The sequence below is a fragment of the Halichoerus grypus genome, chromosome 2 (genome assembly GCF_964656455.1).
Source record: "Halichoerus grypus chromosome 2, mHalGry1.hap1.1, whole genome shotgun sequence".
Classification (NCBI taxonomy): Eukaryota; Metazoa; Chordata; class Mammalia; order Carnivora; family Phocidae; genus Halichoerus; species Halichoerus grypus.
In genome coordinates, this window is record NC_135713.1 from 192,774,136 (window position 1) to 192,799,342 (window position 25,207).

Sequence of the window (25,207 nt, forward strand, 5' to 3'; positions counted from 1 at the left end):
CTTCTGGGTAAGAGCCCTTGGCCCCAGTGGCCCTGTGCTGCCCAGGAGATCCAGGGATGCCCCCCTCCACCCCGGCCAGGTGTAGCACGGGGGCAGGGGGAGCAGAAGCAACCCATCGGGCCTAGGCAGGCCAGAGCACGTGCCTGCGCCATCCTTCTCTGTTTTCCACCTAGCCCTGGGCTCTTCATCCTGGGGCCCCGCGGAGGGGCAGGCCTGTTTAGCATGCAGGGGGCCTCCTGCCTGGCTGTAGGTAGGAGAGGCAGCAGGACAAGAGCCCTCCGGAGATTACTAAGCTTGTAAGGGCCTGCCTGGGTGGATGGATAGCTGCGTGGCAGGCAGGGGGCTGGGAACTAGCCGAGGCCTCCGTGCCCTGATGCCGAGGGAGGGACTGGAGCTGCCGGAGCCTACCCCCCCAGGAGAGCCCTTTCCCAACTGGGCTCTATGGAATCTTCAAGATGACACGAGGGAGGAAGGGGCCTCCTTAGTCTCTGCCCCTTTCCTGGACATTCACATTGCAGGGAACACAATGAAGGCTCTGAGGAGTCCCACAGCTAAGAAACCCATTGCACTGGAACATTGCTTCCCAAACCTCTTTCGTCTCTTGAGAGCACTCAATTCACAATTTGAAGATACTAGAGTTTTGTAGGATGAACTTTGGAAATGATGAGGTGGACTAGGGAATAGGATTTGGGCACTGGGAGTATTGAAAAGTCACTGGGGTGCCTCTGGAAAACCCATTTCAGAAGCCTCAGGCTCTCCATGGTGTTTCCCTACTGGGAGAATCAACCAGTCATTCATCTGTGCCTATGACCTTCGCACACCACTTGACTCCGTTCTTTTCCCACAGAGTTGTTTGGTTGTGCTTATTTCCTGCTAGACAGAAGCCTCCTTGAGGTCAGGAACCGTGTGGTGTTCAACTTGGTTTCTCGACCACCTGACACCTAATAGGTGCTCAGTGCTCATTTATCAGTCGAATTTAGTACAGCATCCTTATTTTACAAAGAAGTAAGCTGAGACCCAGGGAGGAGCCAGGCCTTGTCCAGTGTTTACCAGCCAGACTTGGTGGGGGGAGGGGGCTAAGGAGTACCTGCCAGGCTTCCAGCCTCCCTGAACCTGCCCTCTCCCCTTCCCTGACACCGAGCCGGTTGTCATGGGTGCTGGTTTTTCTCTCTGGCGTTTCTATTAATAGGCAGGAAAAGGACTCAGGTAGGGGGAGTCTGTGGCTAATATCTCCACTTGCTTTGGCAGATGTCAGGGGGGTCATTTCTGTTCCTACCTTCATTGTTGATGGTACTGGTGGTTGCACGTTTGATTCGAGGCCTAATGCCCCTGACCCGGCTCCTGCTCTGAGCCTGCTTAGTAGAGGATCGTGTTTCCTCTTATTCTTTTGCATCTGAGGATGATGGCTGGTGTCCTGGCGGGGAGGGTAGCCATCAGTTAAATAAAGCTAGGTGAGGGCAGGGAATCCTGAAAGCGGGTAAGAGGGTCTCCACAGCACCCCCATCAGCAGCTCACCCCCTCTCCTGTCTTCTTCAGGGGCCTCGGTGAGGGGGGCCTGGAGCTCTGTGCCAGCCTGGCAGGAAAGCAGGTGTAGAGAGCAGGGAGAGCAGGCGGAAGCGTCCTGAGCCCGGAGGGCGGTGCGCCCTCTGACACCCAGCCCTGCCCACCTTCGGGGGCAGCCGGCCCGTGCTTTGGCCGGGCTGACTCCTGGCATCTGTGTCCTCTGTGTGGCCTCACCCCACCTCGGGGTTCACATGCAGGCGTGCAGGATGTGGGTTCCAAGGAATGAGGGCAGAATCTTCTCTTGGGCCAGTTAAACAATTATGGAGTGGGCACATTTTGTGCTGATGCCTGGAGGGTGGGGACAGGGCACAACGGAAGTGCCAGATGAAGTTTCCTTTCAGAGGAAAGTCACCTGAGATGTGCCTCTGAACCTCCTCTAGGGCTTGGCAGCCAGGAGGGACCCTGCAAGGGCAGAATGACCCGGTGTCAGCTTGGGATGGGGCCGCAGGGTGGGCAACCACTCCATAGGCTGTCAGTGTGGGGCAACGGGACACCCCACTTTCTGGAGGAGCCTTCATGACCCCAATGGGATAATTCTGAGGCCTGTGCCCCACAAAGGCTCTCCAGTTTCCTCAGGCGGATTAAGCTCCAATCACCACAGGGGTAACTCGCTTGGTTTCCTCCCCTCCCTGACTCACTTTCCCCTCCCCTACAGGGGCTTCCTGGGATCACCCCCCCAAAAAACTACCTTGCCTTTGGATCCTTATCCTAGGGTCTGTTTCTGGGGAAACCCACCCTAAGACAGTGCAAGTTGGCACAATCGATCTGGGGGACGATTTGGCAATAAGTGTCAACATTATAAATGCCCCTGTCCATGGGTGAGCCATTCCCCTTCTGGGGATTTATCCTATAGACATAGACTTATATATGCCAAAAGATTTAGGAACAAGATTGGCTTTTGCAGCGCTGCTTATAAGAGCCAAAGATTGGAAACACCTCAATGCCTGGCACTAGGGATAAGTGGTCATGGTTCATCTGATCAGTGGAATATTAGGCAGCCACAACAAAGGAATGCCTGGGGACACTCTTTATGGACTGATGTGGGACCATTTCCAAGATGAATTAAGTGGGGGAATAAACAAGGTACGGAGAAGTATGTTTGCATGAAACAAAAAGAATATGCAGTCATAATTGCTTGTTTATGTGAATAGATAGACTATCTCTGGAAGGGTACCAAGAAGCTGACGAACTTGGAGCCTCTGGAGAGAGGGGTTGGGTAGCTAAGAGCAGGGAAGGGAGGGAAATTTTCAGGATCGGGTCTGTGCACTTTTTGATGTGTGCATCACGTGCAGGTTCTGTGGTCTCCATTAAAAAATATACAACTTAAAAATAATTGTAAAGAATAACCGCAAACCCAGGTACCCGATCACAGGGTTTTGCTATAATGATCAACCCAATTTTAGCTTGTCTCAGGAAAGTTGAACCCATGGCCAGCGGCATTCGACCTTCCTTTTCTCATTTAGCATTCCCATAAGGTGGTTCTGCATCATTACTCCAGGTGTCTAAATAAGGAAAGTAGGCCTGAGTCCAGCCTTCCCCCAAGATGCTAAGAGTCCAAGCCGTCCTTCCCCTACCTCTTACCCGGGGATACCAGAAGCTTCCTAAGTCTTCCTGACCCAGGGAAGGTTGCAGCTTTTCCTTTCCTGAGCTATTTGAAATGCAGACTGTTATCTTTGGAGGGGATGAGAGGAGCCAGGGGGCTGGGTGGAATGACCTCTCCACGTGAGTTCCTTGTGGGCGAGCACCATGTCCTATTTCTCTGTTCCAGAGGCCCTGGCGTAGCACCTGGCATGGTCGTTGGAGGGATGGGCGGACGACCGTCTTTTGCCCCAGGATTTCAGGCGTGGAGGAACCAAGGGGAAGAGGACAGGCTCCTTCCAGCTCCTGGGATCCTAGGTCAGTGAGAGCTGGTGAGCAAAATTCTGGAGTTGGACACATTCTCTCTGAGATCTCGGCTCTGCTCTTCTGGTTGCCGTGTGACCTTAGGTGAGTCTCTTCACTTGAGCTTTAGGCTTTTCATCTGTGCAATGGGTAGAGAGACCCCCCCCTGTGCAGAAGACTAAGATCCCATCGAGGGGCCACCCAGTGCATCTGGCACATAGTGGCTCTGCTAGGTGTCTGCTCATCCCCCTCCCCTCCTCTGGGCAGAAGAATGATCACCACCAAGATCAGACATTGTCCCCTCCTTGCCTCCATCAAGCATCCTCCTGTCATCCTCCTTCCAACTGAAAACCCTCCTGCTATACACTTCACCAATGCCTCCTGTGCCCCTGTCCATGGCCAAGGGGACAAACTGGCAGCCCGGTCCCACAGGTGCCTTTTCCAGATCTGGAGGCATCAAGAAAGTTAAGGTTGAGTCTCATCAACTGTGGCCTCATCAGCCCCAGCCCCTCCTGGTAGCCCCAGTCTAGGCTCCATCGCTTTTATTCTCCCTGTCCCCTCCTGGGCTCAAGGACTCCAGGTGCAAGGTCAGCTGAGAATGGTCCAGAGTCCCAGGGCACAGCACCTGCCCCTTCTCTACCCCACTCCCTTCCCTTCTACCAGAGGAATTGGCAAACAGCTCAGATTCTGATGACGAGATTGAACCCCAGGCGTGGCAGCCCTGATAAGTTGCATTTTACAATAAATCCCCACAATGAGACCCTGCAAACAGCGCCGCTGTCGCTTCTCTGATATATGGCAGGGAATTAGCTTAATGTCCCTGGCAACCAATTCTTGGACTAAAAATAGTATGACTGTGGGTTCACCTTCTCCTGTTCAACATCCAATCTTCGCTGGTGCCAAGGAGGGTCCAGGTCCTGCCCTGGTGCTAGGGGCTGGGCGTCAAAAGAGTTAACCCAGCTTTAACTAATGTGTCTGTCGAGAAATTACCCAGCAGGGCGGGGGTGGAGGCCGCCTTCCGTGGGGGAGGGAAGCCAGGCTGAACTGTTTTATTTTAAATACAGGCTTTGTGAGTAGGCAGCCCCCTCCCAGAGGACTCCCTGGTTGGCCTCCCGAAATACTACGTCTTCTCCGCCCATCGTGCCCCACTCACCCAACAGCAGCACGCCACCATTTGGGGTACAATGGACCAAGAATGGGTTCTAGCCCAAGAGGGCTCATGGTCACTTCTCTCTGGTGTGCGATTTCCTCATCTACAGAAGGAGGGATTCAATGAGTCCGTCTGATCATGTATTGGATTTGCAGACACTGTAGACTCACAATTTCTAGTCTTTTGTCCCAAATGTCCTCACAAACATCATGATCCCTGAAATGCCAACACATCAGTGTGCAAAGCCCCTGACAGACCACCAGGGAGCACATGCAGATCGGCACGGACACAAAACACACATGTGTAGCCACAAACCCACGACCAAAGGAAGTTTCTTTATGTAACACTTACTTCTACAATGTGCAGTGCTCTGATATGTTTGCTCCTTTTTTCTCTTTAATATTTGAATGTTGGTTCCGACTCACTAAATTTATTTCACCATCTTGTAACGGGTTACAAACTGCAGTTTGGAAAATACCGACCTAGTTCAAATCCTTATTTTACAAATAGAAGTACCAAGGCCCAGAGAGAGGGGAAGGGGCTAGCCCAAGGTCACACAGCTGGCTGGTAGGAAGACCTGGGCCAGACTTGAGGATTGCTGGCTTCACAGCGGTGATGTCTCCTCTCACACACGGACCCCTTTACGTCGTGGCTGCTCCTGCAGGATTATAGTTCCACAAGGAAAAGAGCCAGGTCCCCAGCACCACTCCCCCCCTTGCCCCCCCATGAAAGCCTCGCCCATGGTAGGTGCCCAATAAATGGCTCCATTGGGCTGATGGAATAACGATGAGAAAGTGTTTGGGGATCAATGCTGGTCCTGCCACAGTCAGGGGAGGGGGTTAATACATGCAGGGCCTCAGCCCAGAGACCAGGCCAGCTGTAGCTCATCCGCAGGACTGGGCTCTCCCAGGGCTTAGGGAGGCTGACATTCACCATCCAGGAGAAATCCTCCTGCGGGGCTGGAAGAGGGAGGCGGATGGAAGAGAGGGGGCTCTCATTAGGAGGGGGTGTTAGAGGTGGGCAGGGGCTATGGTTCCCCAGGCAGGTGTCAGGGCATGAGGAGGGCTGCAGCCCATTGGAACACACTCCAGAGAGAATGGAACTCCGTCTCCTGTGACTCCTTCAACTTTCTGGAAGGAACTGCTGGGGAGGTCTGAGAGGCGAGGCAGGGACACGAGCAATTTCCACAAGCTCTGCCGGGTTAACATCAGAAGCGACACTGCCCGGTGGTGGCCAGGAGCGCCTCGAGGCCTCCCACAGCTCCTCCCCCACCACGGCCACCCCAACTCCACCCCAGAGGGGAGGGGCTGCCCCCATACCCTGTGTCTGTGAGAAACTAGAGCTGGGGCCTGGGCAGCCTGGGAGGGACAAGCGCTCATTCACTGACAAGACGGGCAGCTATTCTGCCCACACCACATCCTCGTCACGGGAGAGAGACTCGGAGCTGGCAAGCAGGGACTCCTCAGGCGGCCATCCCCTGTGGCTGCCCCCCCCGCCGCCCCCCGCACTCCTGAGCACCTATGGTCAGCACAGATGAAGGACATAGAAAATGAGACACGTAGGGTGGCCTGGCAGGAGCAGGGCCCTGGCCACTGGTTTATTCACTCATTCGACAAGTATCCGTTGAGTTCCTGCTACGAGCGGGGTGCGGGGCTAGGTGTGCGGGAGTGTCGTGAACAAGACGTAGAGCTCAGGGTAGCAGGGAAAGTAGACTTTGCACAAGGATGTTTTGAGCGGCAAGGGGGTGCTCACAGAACTAGGCTGCAGCACGAGCGAAGCCTTCCTAGGGTGAGTGAGGTTTAAAGTAAAATTTCCAAAAACAAAACTGAGGATTCCAGAGTTGAGATGAGGAGTTGCAATGTGACAGGTGGCCCGAGGAGCCTCTCTTGTGTGCAGTTTATTGCGGTCTCCTCAACCCTGGGTCTTGGCCTCAGCTTGGCAGCATTGGGAACTTTGTCATTTCAGCCACCGCTAGTGGGCTTGAGCTCAGTGGGGCTGACTCACAATAAACAAACTTTCCAGAGACTGACTCATACACCAAATGCCAATTTGTTTTTCTGTAATGGAAGTATATTTGGTAAGCTCAGCCTCATCGGCAGCCTGCTTGAGGATTAGAAAACTGAGGTGTGCGTCTCAACGCCACCTTATACCAACTAAGGAAATACGGGCAAAGCTTTAATCCTCTATGAGCTTTAGTTTCCTCATCTGAATATAGGGATAATAATGGCTGCCCAGGGTGGTGATGAGGATTAAGTGAGCTATTGCCTAGTAAAAGAGCCTCATTTCTCTATAAGAATATCTATACACAAATTAGTGATTTCTTTAAGTCGTGGGGTTTGTTTTTTTTTTAAATAGATGATCAGTGTACATGCTATGAAATCCCAAAGGTACCAAAAAGTAGAAGTTGACAAGTGAGTCTCATCCCTGTTTCTCACCCCTGCCCCAATCCCCAGCTACCCAGTTCTTCTCTTTGGAAGAAACAAATACTTATCGGCCTCTGGTATATTACTTTTTCTTCAAAGAGACTTCTTTTATATTATAAAAGTAATTCATAGTTGGGGCACCTGGGTGGCACAGTTGGTTAAACATCTGCTTTCAGCTCAGGTCATGATCCCAGGGTCCTGGGATCGAGTCTCATATGGGGCTGCCTGCTCCTCGGGGAGCCTGCTTCTCCCTCTCCCTCTGCCTGCCTCTCCCCCTGCTTGTGCTCTCTCTCTCTCTCTCTCTCTGTGTCAAATAAATAAATTCTTTTTTTTTTTTTAAAGTAATTCATGGTTAAAAAGAAATCCAAAGAGAAGAAGGGGAATACGGGAACGTTTTCTTTCTCCCGAGACCCCTAAGCTCACACCCTGGAGTTGACTATGGCTGTGGGTCTTTCATGTTCCTTCACAAGGTAACTATTAGGCCTGGTTCCAAATGCACTTTCAAGGTGGGAATCTGTTCAGGGGACCAGGTTACAAATGAGAACAGGCAGGATTAGTCAGGAGGTGGGTAGAGGCAGTGGGAAGTTCCCAGGGGACATTTCTATCAACTTAGGGCCATGGAATGAATTGCCTTTCTCCACTCCAGGGAGATTTATCATCCACCCACCCACCCACCAGTCCATCCATCCAACACTTGCTGGTGGGGCCCTCTGCTAGGTGCTGTGGGAACACAAGATGAATGAGTGAAGCATGCTCTCTTCTCTCGCATCATCTCTCAGTGGGACGAAGGACATACATCTATGGATATATTTAAGTCCAAAAGGGACAGGAGAGGTCCCCTGATATACCTCTAGCCACCATGACGTTTCACAGACAAGGAAACTGAGGTCCAAAGAGAAGATGTGACTTGCCAACACAGCAAAAAGTCCCCCGGGCCAGGGCTGGAAGGCAGGTGCAGAGACACAACCCTGATATACGGTGGGAACTGGTGCAGGAGAGAAGTGGGTGTGGAGTGTGTGGCCTCCAGGACAGAGATCCTAGTCCTGGGGAGGGAGTGGGGCACTTGGGCAGCAGGCAGAGCTTAAGGACAAGCACCAAGGCAGGGAGCTTGGAGGCTGGATATTTACAGGGGAGGACCCAGAGCAAGCGTGGAGATATAGGTTGAGCAGGAGATTCTTGTCCAGCGAATGGGGCTTATCCTTGGGAGTTTAGCAGCCACAGTCCCAGGGACCCTGGGCACCCCTGGAGTCATGCAGTGCACCGCTGCGTCCATCAGCACAGTGAGAGAGGCATGGGCAGAGCCTGACTTTGCTGTTCTCTGTCTTGGACCCCTCCACCTCCTGCCCTCCCCGTAGCAATATTTTTCCAGTGAGGTTTGGGGAGACCCCCAGGTCTCCTCCTGACATCTCTACCAACCATGCCTCCAGCTGGATCCCCTCCACTGGGGTCTCTCCTCATTTGTTTGAGGTTGCCTCACATCCCGTCTCGCATCCTTGCTCTGTCTGTCCAGTCAGGCCCCCTGGGAGGCCTCCCCATCCCTCTAGCTCACTGGAGTCACGTGCAAGAAAAGACTCATTGTGTACTGTCTCACATTTGCAAACTCAGCTTCTGAGCAGCCTGCACTGACCAAAGTCTTAATGAGAAATGCACAGCCCACTTGAATTGGATAATCTGAGAAGGGCTTATTAAAGAGACTGTTCACAAAGATTTGCACAGAATGGGGAAACCACCTGGGGTCATGCAGGATCCTGAGGCCAGTGAGAACTGACTCTCCTTAGATCCAAAGGGATGAGAAGAGGAAGAGTTTACCAGAACCTCTGGAGAGAGGTTGCCATGAGAGCAGCAGGGGCCCTTGGTCAAGGGACACAGCCAGGCCAAGGCCACCCCACAGGGAGAGAGGTAGTGAGATAAACAACCCAACTCACTCTCCTCTCTTCAGCTGATCTACAGCCAGGATTTCCTATTGGCTGAACCCAACAGGAAGTGGGAGGTTGACCAGTCAGCCGTGGGGCACACAGCAGGTAGGGAAATGTGTAGGGTAGATACGGAGGGGCAAATGGATGACCCCTGCCCAACCACCATGACCTCCTTCATCACTGACATAGCCACTCCCCCTTTGTGCCCTCACAAGTCCAACCAGGCTCTGTTTCCGGCAAATGGATCTCCCACCTGTCTCACAGTAATTACCCTCTTCTCTTCTCCTCTGCCCCATGACTTAGGAGCCCTCTGTGCTTTTCCCCCACCAAGCATGCAGATGGGATGAAAGAACTTCAGGCTTTATCACCCCCTTGTCCTGACCACATGGGATGGAACCGTCTGGCCAGACTCAGGCCAGTCCTCTCATGCAGGAAGGACCCGTACAGCATGAGGCCTTCCTCTTCTGGAATGAACTGCTATGATTTGACCATTAGGCTATGCCCTGGTCAGCATTTCTCTGGCTCAGGCATACTTGGAGGTGCTGGCCCACGTCCAGCTGAGCCACTGGGGCCTGTCCAGATGGCAGCCAGCAAAGCAAAGCCTGGCTCTGAGCCATAGGCCTGGCTTTGGAAATCAGGCAGTGAGTGGCCCACGGGAGGCGGCATGCCTACGGGCACTTCAAGGCAGGGGTAACACGACCTAGCCCCTGTCCCAGCCAAGGCCAACTGGACTGAGGCCTCAGGTCTACTGAGTCTTGCAGGAGCTCTGGGGCATCTGCCAGGCCTGAGGAAGGCAGTGTGGTGCTGTGCAGAGTGCAGGAATCTGACAGTCAGGGGATGAGGCTCTGCCCAGCTCTGCCCCCAATACACCTGGTCTTGGAAAAACTGCTTCTCCCTCTGGGAAGAAGCTTTTTCAAAAAATGACCTCTATGGTATACCTCTAATATATAAAACTGGTCAAACAAAAATGCAGCCTTTTTTTGAGCCTTCTCCTCAATCTCCCCATCACCACTTCCTCCCTCCTACCCTATCTGTAACTTCAGTCCCTGAGGCATCTCTTCAGAATCCTGGGATTCCACAGAAAATGGTTTGGGCACACCTGGGTGGCTCAGTCGGTTAAGCGTCCAACTCTTGATTTCGGCTCAGGTCAAGATCTCAGCCTTGTGAGCCCAGGCTCCCAGCTGCTTCTCTCCTTCTCTCTCTCCCTCTGCCCCTCCCCCCCACTCGTGCACATGCGTGCATTCTCTCTCTCTCAAATAAATAAATCTTAAAAAAAAAAAAGAAGCTGGTTTGGAAACCCTGGCGTATATGTTCCCTAAGTCGTCCCAGGCAGTTCTCACATGCTGTGAATTTTTTTTAATGCATAAAAAGAGACAAAATGTTACCATAAAACTCCCATGTACCCATCACCCAGATTCAACAGTTAGCAGCTCACGTCCAACCTCGTTTCATTAATAAACCTACCCACTTCCTTTCTTCCCGTATCACTTTAAGGCAAATCCCAGACATCATGCCATTTCATCTATAAATATTTTAGGTTGTGTCTCTAAAAGATAAAGACTCATTTTAAATACATAATCACAATGCCATTATCACACTTTTAAATATATAGTTAGAATTCATGTTTCCAATTGTTTATTTATAGGTCTTTTTTTTTTTTTTTTCAATTTGTTTGAATCAGAGTGCGAGTGAAGTCCTCATAGTGTAGCTGGTTAGTATGTCCCTTCAATGTCTCTGTCTTGCTCTGTGAGTTATAAGTGGCTAGTGAAGGTCAGGGTGACAAGTTTTCCTGAGTTTCTCTGGGAGCAATGAAGACATTCCCAATTCCCAGCAAACTGGAGGGGAAATCTGCTCTGCCATGAGCCCTTTTTAAGGCCTGAGGGGAGGGAAGGGGAGGAGTGAAAAGGCCAGGCTGAGGCTCAGTTCTATGGTTTCCCACCAGGAAGGCGTAACTGCCTGTTTTGGGGGGCCCCAATCCAGGGCTGGGGTGAGGTCAAACTTCAGAAGAAAGAGTACTGCGCTGGTGGTGAGAGGGATCCAGAAGAGGACAGGTACCTACAGAGTGCACTGCCCTGGAGGCAGGATCCTGGGGTCTAATCCAATGGTAAGATTGACCATTAACTGTAAACATTTCATTTAGCATCTGCTGAGGAACAAGATTTTGCCAGAGGCTGGGAATATTGAGATGAAGAGGAAGAAGTATGTGCCCTCCAAGGAGCTCACAGCTCTTCAGGGAGATAGATAAGCACCTTGTATATTTAACTTCTGGACTTCAGTGAACTCATCTGTAAAACAAAATAATAGCACCATACCTATTAGACCAGCAGGTTTGTATGAGAACCCTCCTAGTTCTAAATAGGATTTTAGGACTAGGAAAAAAGGGGAAAAAGGGGAGGTGGGAAGGCTGAGTGCTAATCTGGGGGAGAGTGAGGAACATTTACAGAAGACCCCAGACCTTAAGTCCTCTCCTGGTTCTACCAGCTACCCAGCTGGGGGGCCTTAAGCAGACCCCACCACCACCACCACCACCATTGGTGTTACCACAGTGCCTTCCCTGGGCCTCAGTGTTTTGGAAATGATGGAATTCAGGAAATGTAGAGTGGTGAACCCTTGCTCTTCTGTGGTTTTCAGACAGAATAGAATGTGGATTCCATGGATCATAGCCCCATGGAAAGCCTAGAATGTGGATTCCATGGATCGTAGCCCCATGGAAAGCCAGGGTTTCTGCTGTCCATGGTACCAACCTATGGCCTAGGCCATGGAGCTTCAACCTCAGCACTGTGGATACGTTGAGCCAGATAATTCTTTGCTGTGGGGGCTGTTCTGTGCATTGGAGGATGTTTAGCAGCATCCCTGGCCTCTACGCACTAGATGCCAGGAACTCTTCCCCAGTTGTGAAAACCAAAAATATCTCTAGACTTTGCCAAATGTTCCCTGAGGGGCAAAAGCCTCCAATTGAGAACAACTAGTCTAGGCTAGAGGGATGCTATTTCTCTGTGAAGAGATGTGAGCGTGTGCCCTTCCTTTTGACTCTGCACAAATGGCCAGTGCCTCTGATCTATTTTTGCTTCCAGAATGTTCCCAAGGTGTCAACACTTCTTACTTCAGCACACCTTTAAAACATTTTCATTAGGGGTGCCCGAGTCTTCCTTCAGCTCGGGTCATGGTCCCAGGGTCCTGGAATTGAGCCCCACATCGGGCTCCCTGCTCGGTGGGAAGCCTGCTTCTCCCTCTCCCACTCCCCCTGCTTGTGTTCCCTCTCTCGCTGTCTCTCTCTCTCTGTCAAATAAATAAATAAAATCTTTAAAAAAAAGTTTTCTTGAAAACAACTTCAATGGCCTTCTTGGCCACACTTTATTTTTTTTAAAGATCTTATTTATTTGTTTATTTGACAGAGAGAGAGACAGCGAGAGAGGGAACACAAGCAGGGGGAGTGGGAGAGGGAGAAGCAGGCTTCCCGCTGATCAGGGAGCCCGATGCGGGGCTCGATCCCAGGACCCTGGAACCATGATCCGAGCCGAAGGCCGTCGCTCAACCAACTGAGCCACCCAGGCGCCCCGACCACACTTTTTTTTAAAAAGATTTATTTATTTATTTATTTATTTAAGAGAGAAAGAGAGAGAGAGTGCATGTGCACATGCAAGCCAAGGAGAGGGGCAGATGGAGAAGAGAAAGATAATCCTCAAGCCGACTCCCTGCTCAACAGGGAGCCTGATGCAGGGCTTGATCCCAGGACCCTGAGATCATGACCTGAGCTGAGACCACGAGTCCAATGCTTAACCTACTGAGCCACCCAGGTGCTCCTTGGCCACACTTAATAAGTGCAAAAATACGATCATTGTACCCAGAGTAATCATGCTTGCCCTTGATTGATCCAGACTCAGACAGGAGAAGAGGAGGAGGAGTGGGTAGGTCATCTGAGACCTCTGTGGCTGAGTGGTCCACCTTGCCTGCTGTCACTGCTAAGCTTGTCCCGTGCCTTGCCTTTGCTCCCCTCTTTGTCTATCCACTGGGAAAGTAAAAGGAAAGAATGATTCTAGAATATCATTTTCCTGGAGCCAGGACCCCCTCCAGGTGATATCACAGCTCCCTAGGGGTCTAGGCTCAGGTCACGTCTCTGTAGTACACTGGAAAATATGTGGGGTGGGAGCTGGGGACATCAGGCTGGAATCCTGACTGTGCCAAAGCCAGCCTTGCGACCTTGGGCAAGGGATCAGCCTCTGAGCTCAGATTTCTCAACTGTAAAGTGAGGCTATTAATACCTTTTTTTACAGGGTTGTTGTAGGGATTAAATGAGAAAATGTTTGCGAAAGAGCTGTGTGGTACAAACTGCCAAACCAATCCTCATTACTATTGTTATTATCTGTTGTTCTAAACGAGAGAAGGACTCTCTCTCTCTGTGTCAAATAAATAAATAAAATCTTTTTTAAAAAATAAATGAGAGAAGGAATAATATCAAGTCCCTTAAACAAGGGGATCCTCAGCCTGTCCCCTTCCCCCCCTCAATTCTGCAGAGCCTCACCAGTCCCTGCATCCCCATCACTTGTCCCCATCAGACTAGTCTCTTCCCCCGCCCCATACTTGTTCCTCTGGCTGTGTCTCTTAAGGGACCGTCCCGCCTTGAAGGCCCCCTCTCTTCCTTACCCGTGCACACCCACGTCCTTCAATATCTAACTCCCAACCTACCTCCTCTAGATCTTTCCTCTGACAAAGGGGGTGGGTGAAGACCAGTTTGCCTTCTTCCCCCAACTGAGCTACCTATAGCCCCACAACCCCGAGACAAAGTTATGCTCAGTTCTGGGTAAATCTGGGTGGATGATGATGATGATGATGATTTATAAGATTTAATAATAAGAACAGATAACATGTGCCAGGCACTGCGCTAAGCACTTTACATGTATTAACTCATTTATGGAGTGCTGGTTGGCCATATGGGATTGGACATCTGTCTCTGCCTCCAGAGCCCAGCACAATACCACTTCCTTGGTAGAACCTTCCCCATTGGGCCCAGGCAGAATTAATTTTTCTACCTCTGTGCCCACAGTGCCTGGATATTATTGACCTAATTTCACTAGCTTTTAATTATTTATCAAAGCCTCCCCTCCCACTCTGTGAACATCTTGAGGGCTAGAGCCCTATTATATTCCTCTTTATTCATCTTGGTGTCCAGCAGTGACTGTCACATAGTTGCTGCTCATTAAATGTTTGTTGAATGAATGCACAGATGGATGGGATAATTAATACCATCTCCCCTGATACACATGTGATTTTATAAGCTGCTCGCTCCACGAGGCCATTTTCCTGACCTCACACTTGAAAAGCATTCTAGACCAGTGCTACTCCAAGCATGATCTGTCTGCAAAAAATCTGTTGCCCGTCCATGACAAGGTAAGTGCAGAAATTGACAGTAAGCATTTAGAAAATTTTAGGTAACTTGACAGAGTAGTGTTATGTCCACTGGATCTAATAGCTTTAAGAATTGGGCTTTTATTTTGTCTGTCTTTATTTGTTATTTCCTTTCTCTAATAAGTCATACCCACCGTATTTTGCCATCATATCATTCTGCAACAGATTAAAATTTAAAAATCAAGAACCGGTTTTTCTGCACAGTAGTCTGAGAAGTATGGTTCCATACCATCAAACTCACTAGGATACCCAGGACTAAAGCCAGCAGAACCCCACAGGTAGACGGGGCATGCTCGACCCTCCCTCTCTGGGTCCCACCCATCACTGCTCATTCACATCTGTCTCTCCTACTGTTGGGAAGGACATGGGAATGTCTCTTATTCCTGTTTAAATTCCTAATTTTTCTCCTTTCTTCCAAATCTGGCAGGTTAAATGAATGAAAGCTGACTCTGGTCTGGGCCTGGATAAGAAGAGGAGAGGCCAAGGGAGGGGTCTGAAGAGAGTCTGGGAAGGGAATGGTTGGATGGAGGATGGAGCAGGCAGCTGCCCTGAGGAGGGTGGGGAGGCTGCTAAGGAGACCACCCGGAGCTGTCAGGCGGGCTGGCTGGGGCAGCTGGGGCTGAGATGGGGGAAGGGCACGGAAGACCTCCTACTGGCATCTTCACCAAGCCCAGGAATGAGAGCCAGGCTCTTGAAGGTGGAAGGAAGCAGTTTCAGGACAATTGAAAGGGAATGTAGAACCCTTTTACTAAGGGATGTTGAACAGGAGGCTCTCATTACTCCCAGAAGCAAGTGGTCAAGGCCAAAACTATAAATAAGTAGGTAATGAGGTGATACAGAAGCGCCCCTCTGCTCGCCCCTGAGTGGGAGAGGGGTGTAGATGTTCAGACCGTGAAATCAAGAGAGATGATCAACTTGGGGGTAGGGGGAGGAATTGTACCATCTGTAGATGCTCTTTTAGAAAAAGAAGGTCTGGGCGCCTGGGTGGCTCAGTTGGTTAAGCGACTGCCTTCAGCTCAGGTCATGATCCTGGAGTCCTAGGATCGAGTTCCGAAATGGGCTCCCTGCTCGGCAGGGAGTCTGCTTCTCCCTCTGACCCTCCTCCCTCTCATGCTCTCTGTCTCTCATTCTCTCTCTCAAATAAATAAATAAAATCTTTAAAAAAAAAAAAAAGAAAAAGAAGGTCTGAATCCCACACCAAAAAGGCAGGAAGGGCAAGGCTTCATTACAGCCTAATCGATGGCATTAGCATATTTAAAGATCAGGTAATGGGGAGGACAATGGGACTCAGAAAGGCAGAATTTGTTGGTGTTTATGAAACATACAGAAACACAGAATCTGGAAATCTGGAGCTCTCTGGTCCCTGGAGAGTCAGCTCTAAGGTTGGGCAGGACTTAACAGGGCCTGGGCAAAGCTCCCTGAGGGCCCACCAGCTTATGACCCTCTGATTTCACAATTCACTGCTTCTGTGACCTTCTAATCAAGAATTCTGCTCCCAAAAAGAATTGCCTAGAAAGGAGGGACCATGAGGCCCATACATTTGAGCATCAGGTCCACTCAACGATGATGATGGTGGTGGTTGTGGTGGTGGTGGTGATGGTAATAGTCACTATTGCTAACCTTCACTAAGCCCATGCTCTGTGCCAGGCGCTGTTCCAAGCCATTTACAAATATTAACTCATTTAAACCGACCTACAACCTTATGAGGTAAGCGTTCCTACCCCCATTCTATAAATGAGAAAATTGAGGCTCTGTTAAAGAATTTTTCAGGTTTATACAGCTTGTAAGTGGAAGAGCCAAGACTCAAACTCAGGCTACCTGACTCCAGAATGTGCACTAGGCTAGACCACTCTGCATTTAATTTTTGTTGAGAATAATAACACATTGACAGTCTGGCTGGTGCATCCATCTCTTTCGGGCTTGGGTGGCGTGAGTCTGTGCTGGATTCAGCATAACCAGCTCGCAGCACTAACCTAATGGGGGTTTTGCAAGACTCAGGACTGTGTGCTTCATCTAGAAAGTGCCACCCTGTGTGGCTAAGCCAGTGTGACCAGCTGGCTTCCTGGGCAATGCCCCTCTCCACTTGAAAGCCCCAAACCCCTTCAGAGCCCCGGCCTCCAGGCACTTTGAGCTGGGAATCAGGAACCTGAAGTCAAGGCTCAACAGCTATGGGACTTCAGACAGGTCACAACCAGTCTGCACCTCAGTTTCCCCGCAAGCAAACTGTGCATGTTGAATCACATTACCTCTTACAGTAACTCCCTTTCTGAGTGAAGAATCAGCTGGACCCCTGAATGTGCTGGTTCTTGCCTAATGTGATGAGAAGTTGGTGGACGGGGGGCCCGGGGGGGGGGCGGGGGGGGCGGTGTGTGCAGCAGGGCACGGAGTCCAGGGCAGTTAGGATCCGAGTTTGATTTCAGAGCCGGCTCGCCACCACTCTGGGACCGTGCTCTGCCTGGCAGTCCTCGGGCTTGCTCTGAAGGGGCTTTGCTTGGCGCTGCAGTCTGAGGCTTTGCCGGGAGGCTCCACCACTCTCTTCAACTTCCCGGTGGAGAAAGGAAGGGGTAGGAGAAGTAAAAAATTCTGTCCAAATGCAAGGGCTGGAGAGGAAAGTTTAAGGGGCTGGAGGGGGTGGGAGCTGCTTCCCAGAGCTGGGGGTGGGGTAGGGAGCTAGGGAGCCAAGCCAGCTGAAGACCCTGAGGTCTGGCGGGGAGGCTGACCCCTCCCCCGAGGGTCCGGCCGACAGGGGGCGCTCGGCCTCCTCCACGCCCTGCTCTCTGGATGCCTAGCTGCTTTCCCCAGCTGTAGTGCTATGCGCGCTCTGCTTTCCCCTCCACGGTGCTCAGATGCCAGCTAGTCCCGCAGGGCACCGCCGTCTCCCCTTCATCTTAGGGTTCCCAGGTTCAGCCCCTTGCCTGGACCAAATTGGGCAGGCGCTTAGTTTGTGGAATGAATGAATGAACGAACGAACGAATGAATGAGAAGGATTCGTCCCGCAGAGCTTCGCGTCTCTGCGCGCACCTGGGGTGTGGGTGCCAAAGGTGCTGAGGATTCAACGCCCGGACCCTGCTGAAGTGGGGGCGGCGCGGACCTTCTCCCGTCCGGCTGCAGGGCGGGAACTGCCCAAACGCAGTGCCCTGCTTCGCCCGGTTTCTGCGGCGTCTCTGCCCATTCGGGGCTGCCCTATTCCCCAGTCTCCAATCGCCTCGCTATTATAGATTCACCTGAGCCCCCCAAGTTCCCCCAGACTCCCTGGACTCCCCAGACCCCAACCTCAAGCCAGGCGGGAGGAGGGAGGCGGGAGGCGGGAGGCTGCCTCCTCTCCCGCCCCCGCCCTCCCATCCCGGGCTGCGGCGGCCGCCACCGCTGTCAGTGCGTCCCGCCGACTGCCGCAAACCCGGGCGCAGGGATAGGGGGTCAGCAAGGCGAGGGCGCGGGGAGCCAGCCCGGGAAAGGGGGGTTCGGAGGAGGCGAGGGGGAGCGAGCAGAGGGGCGCGGCGCGGAGGAGGGACCGAAGGGGAGGGGAGAGGCGAGGGCGAGAGGGGAGGGGACGCTAGGCGAGGGGGCGGGGAGTCGAGGCGGGGAGCTGCGCGGACCGAGGGGGAGGCGGCGGGGACGCGAGGCGGCTGTCGGCCCGGCTGAGTCAGGCAACGGCGGCCAGACTTGCCCGGGCCGGGGAGAGCGGGAGCCTGCGGGGCCCGGCCGGGCTGCGGGGCCGGGGAGCGCCGAGCCGGGCACCTCGGAGCCGGGCAGCGCGACACCGGGGCCCGGCCGCCCAGCCCGCGCCGCCGCCCCAGCCCGCCACCGTCGGCCGGCCCCTCTGGGATGTCCGAGGGACCCAGGCGTCCGGGACGGTGATTGAGCGAGCCCGAGGATGGGACGGCGCCCGCAGCTGCGTCTCGTCAAGGTAAGAGCGAGCCGGTCAGCCCTCGAGCGCGGGCGCCCCCAGCCCCGGGCCGGCGCGGGACGCGGGTGGGCTGTGGGTGTAATGGGGGTCGCTGGGGAGGGCTGTGCACAGGTCCCTGCCCCTGGACCTCTGGAGCCGGCGTGGCGGGGGCGGGGAGGACTCAAGTGAAAAAAAGACATCATTGTGGCGAAGCTGCTGGGATGTTGGCGGAGGAGGGGGTCCGCCCACCCGGGCCACCGGCTGTGTGCGGAGAATCGCTTAAGGCTTTCGGAGTGAAAACTTGGTTCCACCGCCCACCCCCCCTCCACCCCCCGATGCAGACCCCGACCCCGGGACAGGCGGCTCTGGAGGTGGCTTCCCCACCGGCCCCAGCACCCTCTCACCAGCTCCCCCACTCCGCCCGCCCCCGCCCTGTTCTTGGGAGCTCCTTCCTGCCCCTTCCCCTGCTCGGAAAGCTGCGAGCGCGGGGAGATCAATGTGCCCCGTGTCTCCCAGCCTTTGATCAATCTCGCAATCTCCGGGGAGGAGACGGTGCATCCGGCGGCGGTTACAGCCCTGCGCGGCGGCCGGCCGGCAGGAGCCCAGCGCTCGCTGCCCGAGCCTTTGCACTCGCGAGTCCCTGCGCCGCGCGGGCGGCCGCGCCTGCTTCTCCTGCTCCGGGTCTGGCGACGCGATTCCGGCGCCCGGAGTTTCGAAAAAGTCGCCAGACCGCACGTCCAGCGTTTGCCGGCTGAAGTTCGGGGGCGATGGGGAGTGCCCGCGGGCTGCGTCGGCCGGGGAAGGGCCGGGGTGTCGTCAGTCCGGCCCGCCGGTAGTGACAGCCGCCACTTCCAGGGCCGAGCGCTTCCCAAAGCGGTTCGGCTCGCCGGGTGTAGGCGCGTAAGCAGCAGCCGGAGGGAGAGGTGGGTGGGCCTGGGCACCGCTGCGCGTCTCGCCGGAGGATCCGGACTCTGCAGGGTCGGTGTGGACGGCCTGGTCTACAAACACAGACCACACCAGCTTGACTGGGTCCGGGGCATTTAAAAGCGATTACATTGAAAAGAATTGAATGGATTTGGGGGAGGGGTGCGAATTTCATTTTTCCATCAGTTATTAAACCAACTGTACGTATACCAGCTCACAGTGGTTTGTCTTAAAGCACCCCAATTTTAAAATGTAACAGCTGTCAGTTGGTCAATGGAGACGTTACTGAAGCTTTCTCCATCCTCTCTCCCTCCCCTCCTAAATATTTATAAGTGGTTTTTTAAAAACAGCTGAGGGGTGGTCTGATTGAACCCATATCCCCTCCCCCACCCATTAACTGAGGACTAGGGGTGAACCCAGAGATTATTTTATGGGTGATCAAGAGACGGGGGCGGGGGAGGGAGGGAGGAAGAAAAACATCCAGGGAGGTAGAATAGATGGTATTGAATGAGAATATTTTCCGAAAGGCTAGTGTGTACCCAACCTTGCTCTGAATTCACTAATTAGTTAGACTGAATTGGATCTTTTAAATGGATTCAAAGAACTGAACTGTAGGTTTTGTTTTGTTTTTTAAGTTTACATGGTAATAGGTAAATGTTCTTTCTCCGGCCTTTCTTAGAATCCTGGGCAATTCTCTGCTTAGAATTGTCACATTTTTCTACAAGAAAAAAGGAATATTTTTTTCTTATCGTATGTGTGTGTTTTTCCTTGTAGATGGTGAGATGTGTGTTTCTCCTACTAGATGGTGAGGTGTGTGCCCTGTGTTCAGTAAATACCGAATGAGTGAGAGGCAGTGAATGAATGGACAGCTAATGCTGGTTTCAATTAAATAATTACTTTTTTCCTTCTATTTATGTAGCATGTACAAGTTGCTGGGTGTTGTTCTACCTGCTTTGCAAATATTAAGTCACATAGTCTTTATAACAGCCCTAGGAAGTAGGGATTATTACTGAGGCACAGAGAGGCTAAGTAACTTCTTCAAGGTCACACAGCCAGTGAGTAGTGAGTGGAACCAGAATTCAAACCTAGGCACTGTTCTAAGGGTTTGTTAGCTTTGATCAGCAAATATTCAACGCCACTTAAATCTCATCCTAGACTTCTGCCAAATGAGAGGCCAGGTAGTTCTGTCAGTTTGAATCTAGGGGAGTTAATCCAACATCCAGCTCGGTCCCCAACAAGTCAGCCAGCATTGGGAAAGGACCTGCTCTGGGGCACTTACTGTGGGGTTAGCACTGCCCTGGTTATAGGGGACTGGGGGGAAAGTGTGGATGCAGAGGAGGAGACAGGTGAAATATTGTCTCTGCCCCCAGGTGAGAGGGGGATGGAGCGCCTCTGGGTCACCTACCCACCAGCTGCAGCTCCTCACAGGGAGACCCAAGTGTGGCTCAGCTCCCAACGGTGGGCTCCAGGTGGGCCGCAGGTGTGAGGGTGGAGAAGGCAAAGCCTGGTGGGATAGCAAAAGAGATTGAGTTCTGAAGCTGGCGCTGGTTTTATTGCTATTGTTCTTTTTTTTTAAAGAATTTTTTTTTTTTTAATTTATTTGAGAGAGAGAGAGAGCACAGCAGGGGAGGAGTAGAGGGAGAGGGAGAAGCAGACTCCCTGAGAACAAGGAGCCCGATGTGGGACTCCATCCCAGGACTCCGGGATCATGACCCGAGCCAAAGGCAGACGCTTAACCGACTGAGCCACCCAGGTGCCCCTATTGCTATTGTTCTTATCATAAGAGCAAGCTAGTAGCATCACACAGTCTAGAAACCAGAGGGGGCAATTATTACCCCCCTCACCCTCCTCACACAGCCACTGCGATCATTTTTGAGATGATCCCTGTAGGCCCTTTCTGGGTACCCTCATGGCTGTTGGGCACACCCTCTACTATGTCACAGCCTGAGTCTGTCCCGGGTTATTCCTGAGCCTCCAGAGGGAGCTTGTCAACATCTGCATATTGCTTGTACATGGATATACTTTGGATCCCGAACCGGCACATATTTGGACCATTTTCTTTTTATTTATTTATTTATTTATTTATTTATTTATTTATTTTTAAAAGATTTTATTTATTTATTTGAGAGAGAGAGCACATGAGAGGGGGAGGGTCAGAGGGCAAAGCAGACTCCCTGCCAAGCAGGGAGCCCGATGCAGGACTCGATCCAGGGACTCCAGGATCATGACCTGAGCCGAAGGCAGTCGCTTAACTAACTGAGCCACCCAGGCGCCCTGGACCATTTTCAAATTCTTTTTTGACAGGTACTACGGAGCCACTTTCTGAGGGGAGCATTGGCGGGTGGGGGGAGAAGTGAGCTGGTGGGGGGGGGCATGGGCTGCCACAGACCAGGTACAGAGTAGGAGAGTGCGGCTGAAAGGCATCCAAGGCCTTTCAGATTCTATATGAGTCTCTAGGGAGGGGGTCAGTCCAGTGGAAAAACAGGACACTGACCCAGAGCCTGTGAGGATCAGCTCAAGTGGAAAATCCATTTCTCACCCTCTCTGACATTTGCCCCTCGGGGAGCATCAGCAACCAGCAGGGTTCAGCTGTACAGAAGAAGGAGTTTGGAGGGTCCAAGGTGCCCCCTGGCAGCACCCCACGCACCCACGATGCATGCCGAGCCCAGGGGCCCGAGCCCTGGCCATGGTGTGGCCTGGAAGGAAGGCGTTAGGCACAGGGCTGATCATTTCTGCAGTTATTGGGGTGGAAAGGCCATCAGCCTGGGATTTGGCAAACGTGACTTGGGTCTCAGCTGTGCCTCTAATCAGCTGTGTGACTTAAGGCAGCTCACCTTCCACCTCTGAGCCGCAGTTTCTCTGTCTATAAACAGGGGTATTGGACTAGATTCCCTGGTACCTTTCATATCTCTGTGAAAGATCTGTTCCCAAACACTCCTTAGGGCCATGAACTTCTCCGGGAAGAGTGGGCTACAGCAGAGCCACTTCCCAGCTCTGTCCTCCCCAGCTGTGGGACCTTGGGACTTGGCACCTGGACTCAGTACCCTGTCTGAGCTTGAGTATCTCCAACTATGAAATGGAGGCAGTACCTAACTTACGAGGCTGAGGTAAAGATGAAAGCGTTAATGCACGGAAAGTACCTGAAACGGCACCTGGCACAGAGTTTGTTTTCAGAAAACGTTGCAAGGTGACTGCTCTTCAGACGAAAGGGGATAATGCAGGAAAAGCAACTAGGAAAAGCTCTTGGACGCTCAATATATAGCATTTTCGCATCTTTCACTTTTCACAGCACTAAGCCTAATAATCCACTGCACGTAGTGGTCATTTCACGAATGTTTGTTGATTGGATGGGTGGCATTATTGTTGCTTTTTCCAGTTTGCTATTGTACGATCAAAGTGGACCAATTGCTGTTCCCACGAGATGCAGATGTCATGTCAAAATCACCCTAGCAGAAAAGCCATCTTGGGGCACCTGGGTAGCTCAGTCGGTTAAGCCTCCGACTCTTGATTTCAGCTCAGGTCATGGTCTCACGGTCATGAGATGGAGCCCCACTGGCTCTGCACTGGGCATGGGAGCCTGCTTGGGATTCTCTCTCTCTCCCTCTCCCTCTGCCCCTCCCATCCCCCCTCTCTCTCTTAAAAAAAAAAAGAAAGAAAAGAAAAAGAAAAAGAAAAAGAAAAAAAAAGCCATCTCTGATGCTCTGATGCAGAAACAGGAACTGCCCTTTAACTCCACTATTTAAAAAAGGAAGGAAGGAAGGAAGGAAGGGAGGGAGGAAGGGAGAGAGGAAGGAAGGAAGGAAGACAGCAAGCAACAAAGAGCCAATGCAGCACCCCAGTGATGTAGAGGATCTGTTGAGGGTAAAGCCTTGATTGCTGAAGCTCGAGCCCCTTTGCTGTGTCTGGAGGAGAGCTCGTTGGTAGCAGGTGACCTGGGCCTTTCTTGTTTCTTCCTCTCTGCAGAGAGGGGTGGGGGTGGTGATCTCTCCCAGTTCTGACTCTCCCCTAACCAACCCTGGAATCAACAAAAGGAAGAGTGAGCCCATTTTGGAGCTAAGGCCAAATCTTAATCTTAGTTGCAGTTTCACATTCAAAGAATGAATTTGTTAATTACAAATGACTCCTGTTTACTTAGATTCTCAGAGTCCTTTTTCAGCACTTGCCTTCAGACTTGCTCTTGGCCAGCCAGCCCTCCCTCTGCCCGATGTGGTGGTCAGCATCTTCTTGTGCAGGTGGGAACATCAGGTGAAGCAGATGTGGGCAAGTTAGGTTATCACTTTGAACCTCAGTTTCTTCGTCTGTAAAAAGGGAGAAAATAGTACCTACTTTATGGGATTAATCGTAATGATTTCATGAGATGTCAGGTGTGAAATTAAGCACAATTGCACAGTGTGTGGCGTAATAAGTAATTAGCTAGAGTGGTCAATAAATCTTACCAAATTTTATCAATCCAAAGAAGACCACCAAAGGATGGGGTGAGGGAATGGAAGGCGGAGGAAGGCGTGCTTGGCAGTGGAGAATCTCCTCCTGCCCCAAGAGTCCTTGTCACAGTCCCTGGGGAGAAGGCATGGGGTCACCTGCCGTCAGCTGAGTGCAAAGGTCAAAGGACAGAGGTGCCTGCAATTGGCCCTCTGAATATCTGACATGTGAAAACACTTGATAATAAAAGTGAAACATGTAGGGAGGATAATACAAAATGATTAACTCACTGATGCAAACAATTATTTTGAAAACAACTAGCTGGAGTCCATTAAACAACAGATTCTTCACCATTCCTTTCCGGAGTAAGCGGTATCTGCTTCAGCAAAATGGAGAAGGCGGGGTGGGGAAGGGGAGCCTTGGGGAGCGTGGGCATAAACTTCCTTTTCTGTGAAATGGCCATGTTGAGAGGAATTTCTGGGAGACAGGTCCCGTGTACACAGAACTGCCAATTCAAATGCTCTTGCCAAACGTGTTCTTTGGCCAACTGTCCACGCAGTGGCCATGAAACTGTTTCAGGGACAAATGAAGATATTTGGGAGTACCTGCCTGCCCTATAAACACAGGCAATTTCATGATCCCACCCTGGCCCTGCTGAGCCCTCGGGGAGCAGCCCTAGTGAGGTGCTTTAAGGAGGGGCTCTTGGGGTACACACCTGCCCCCCTCCACCTCTCCATCTGGTTCCAACCTCTAGCCAATCTGGCCATGAGCCAGGGCGCCTAGGTCAGAGTCCAGGATAGAAACTGGCCAGACTGGTCCAGCCGCTTCCGTTGCTCTAGGCTGTCAGACTACAATTTGGAGATTTAAGAGGCAGTAGGGTTGTCCTGAGGCACAGGGGGAGACTTAGTTGAAACTTTAAGCGCTGGGAGGCAGGGCTTTTGGGACCATGGCTCCGTGTGCCTGGCAGGTGCCTGGAGCCCAAGAGCCCGGGAGCAAGCCTTGCCAGGGTGATGGGCTAGGGCAAGAGATGGCTGTGTCATTTCATTTAGGGCAGGGACTTTCTCCCCTGGGATCTGTGTTTTCCCAGCCTCCTTGGCATCGTGTGGGCAGGGCTCAGTGGTTTCCAGAGGTGCCAGCCCTGACACGTGGGGACGGAGCTGGGTGGGGAGAGGGAAGGAGGCCCAAGAATGCGGGGCTGGACTCTGCAGGCTGGGGGAGGAGACTGGCGGGGGGGGGGGTGAGTGGCTACCCTGGGGGAGGGTTAAGGGAAAGCCCTGGGCTGACTAAGACACAGTCCTCAGGGGTCCAGGCCCCCAGCACTGGTCCCCACCCCCATCCCACTAACAGAAGCAAAAGCCCAGCAGGCCATGGGCCTGCTCAGGGTGGCCAATTTTATTATTATATAAGATGTGGGCATGCAGAGAGACACTGGAGAGGCAGACAGAGAGACAGAAACTAAAGGGGATGCAGAGGTGGCTATCACTGGCCAAAGTTGGCATGAGAGAGAGAGAGATCAGGACAGAAAGCCTAGAGGACAGAGGAGGGAGGAAGGAAGAGAGAGAGAGAGGAAAAGAGAGAAAGAGATGTAGCAAGAAAAAAGACCTGTGTGTCATTTTTGGTGGTTTTGCTTTGTACTTCC

General features: G+C 52.2%; 1 protein-coding gene across 2 annotated transcripts in view; it reads left to right on the forward strand.

Annotated features, from left to right (window-relative positions):
• The first annotated feature begins 17,968 nt into the window (after positions 1–17,968).
• CRHR1 (corticotropin releasing hormone receptor 1) overlaps positions 17,969–25,207 on the forward strand; it is a 52,059-nt gene continuing 44,820 nt past the window's right edge. For both annotated transcript variants that reach the window (XM_036103120.2, XM_036103121.2), the window contains exon 1: positions 17,969–18,246. In XM_036103120.2, the coding sequence (XP_035959013.2) occupies positions 18,214–18,246 (33 nt within the window). In that variant the 5' untranslated portion in view covers positions 17,969–18,213. The remainder of the gene's footprint in view (positions 18,247–25,207) is intronic.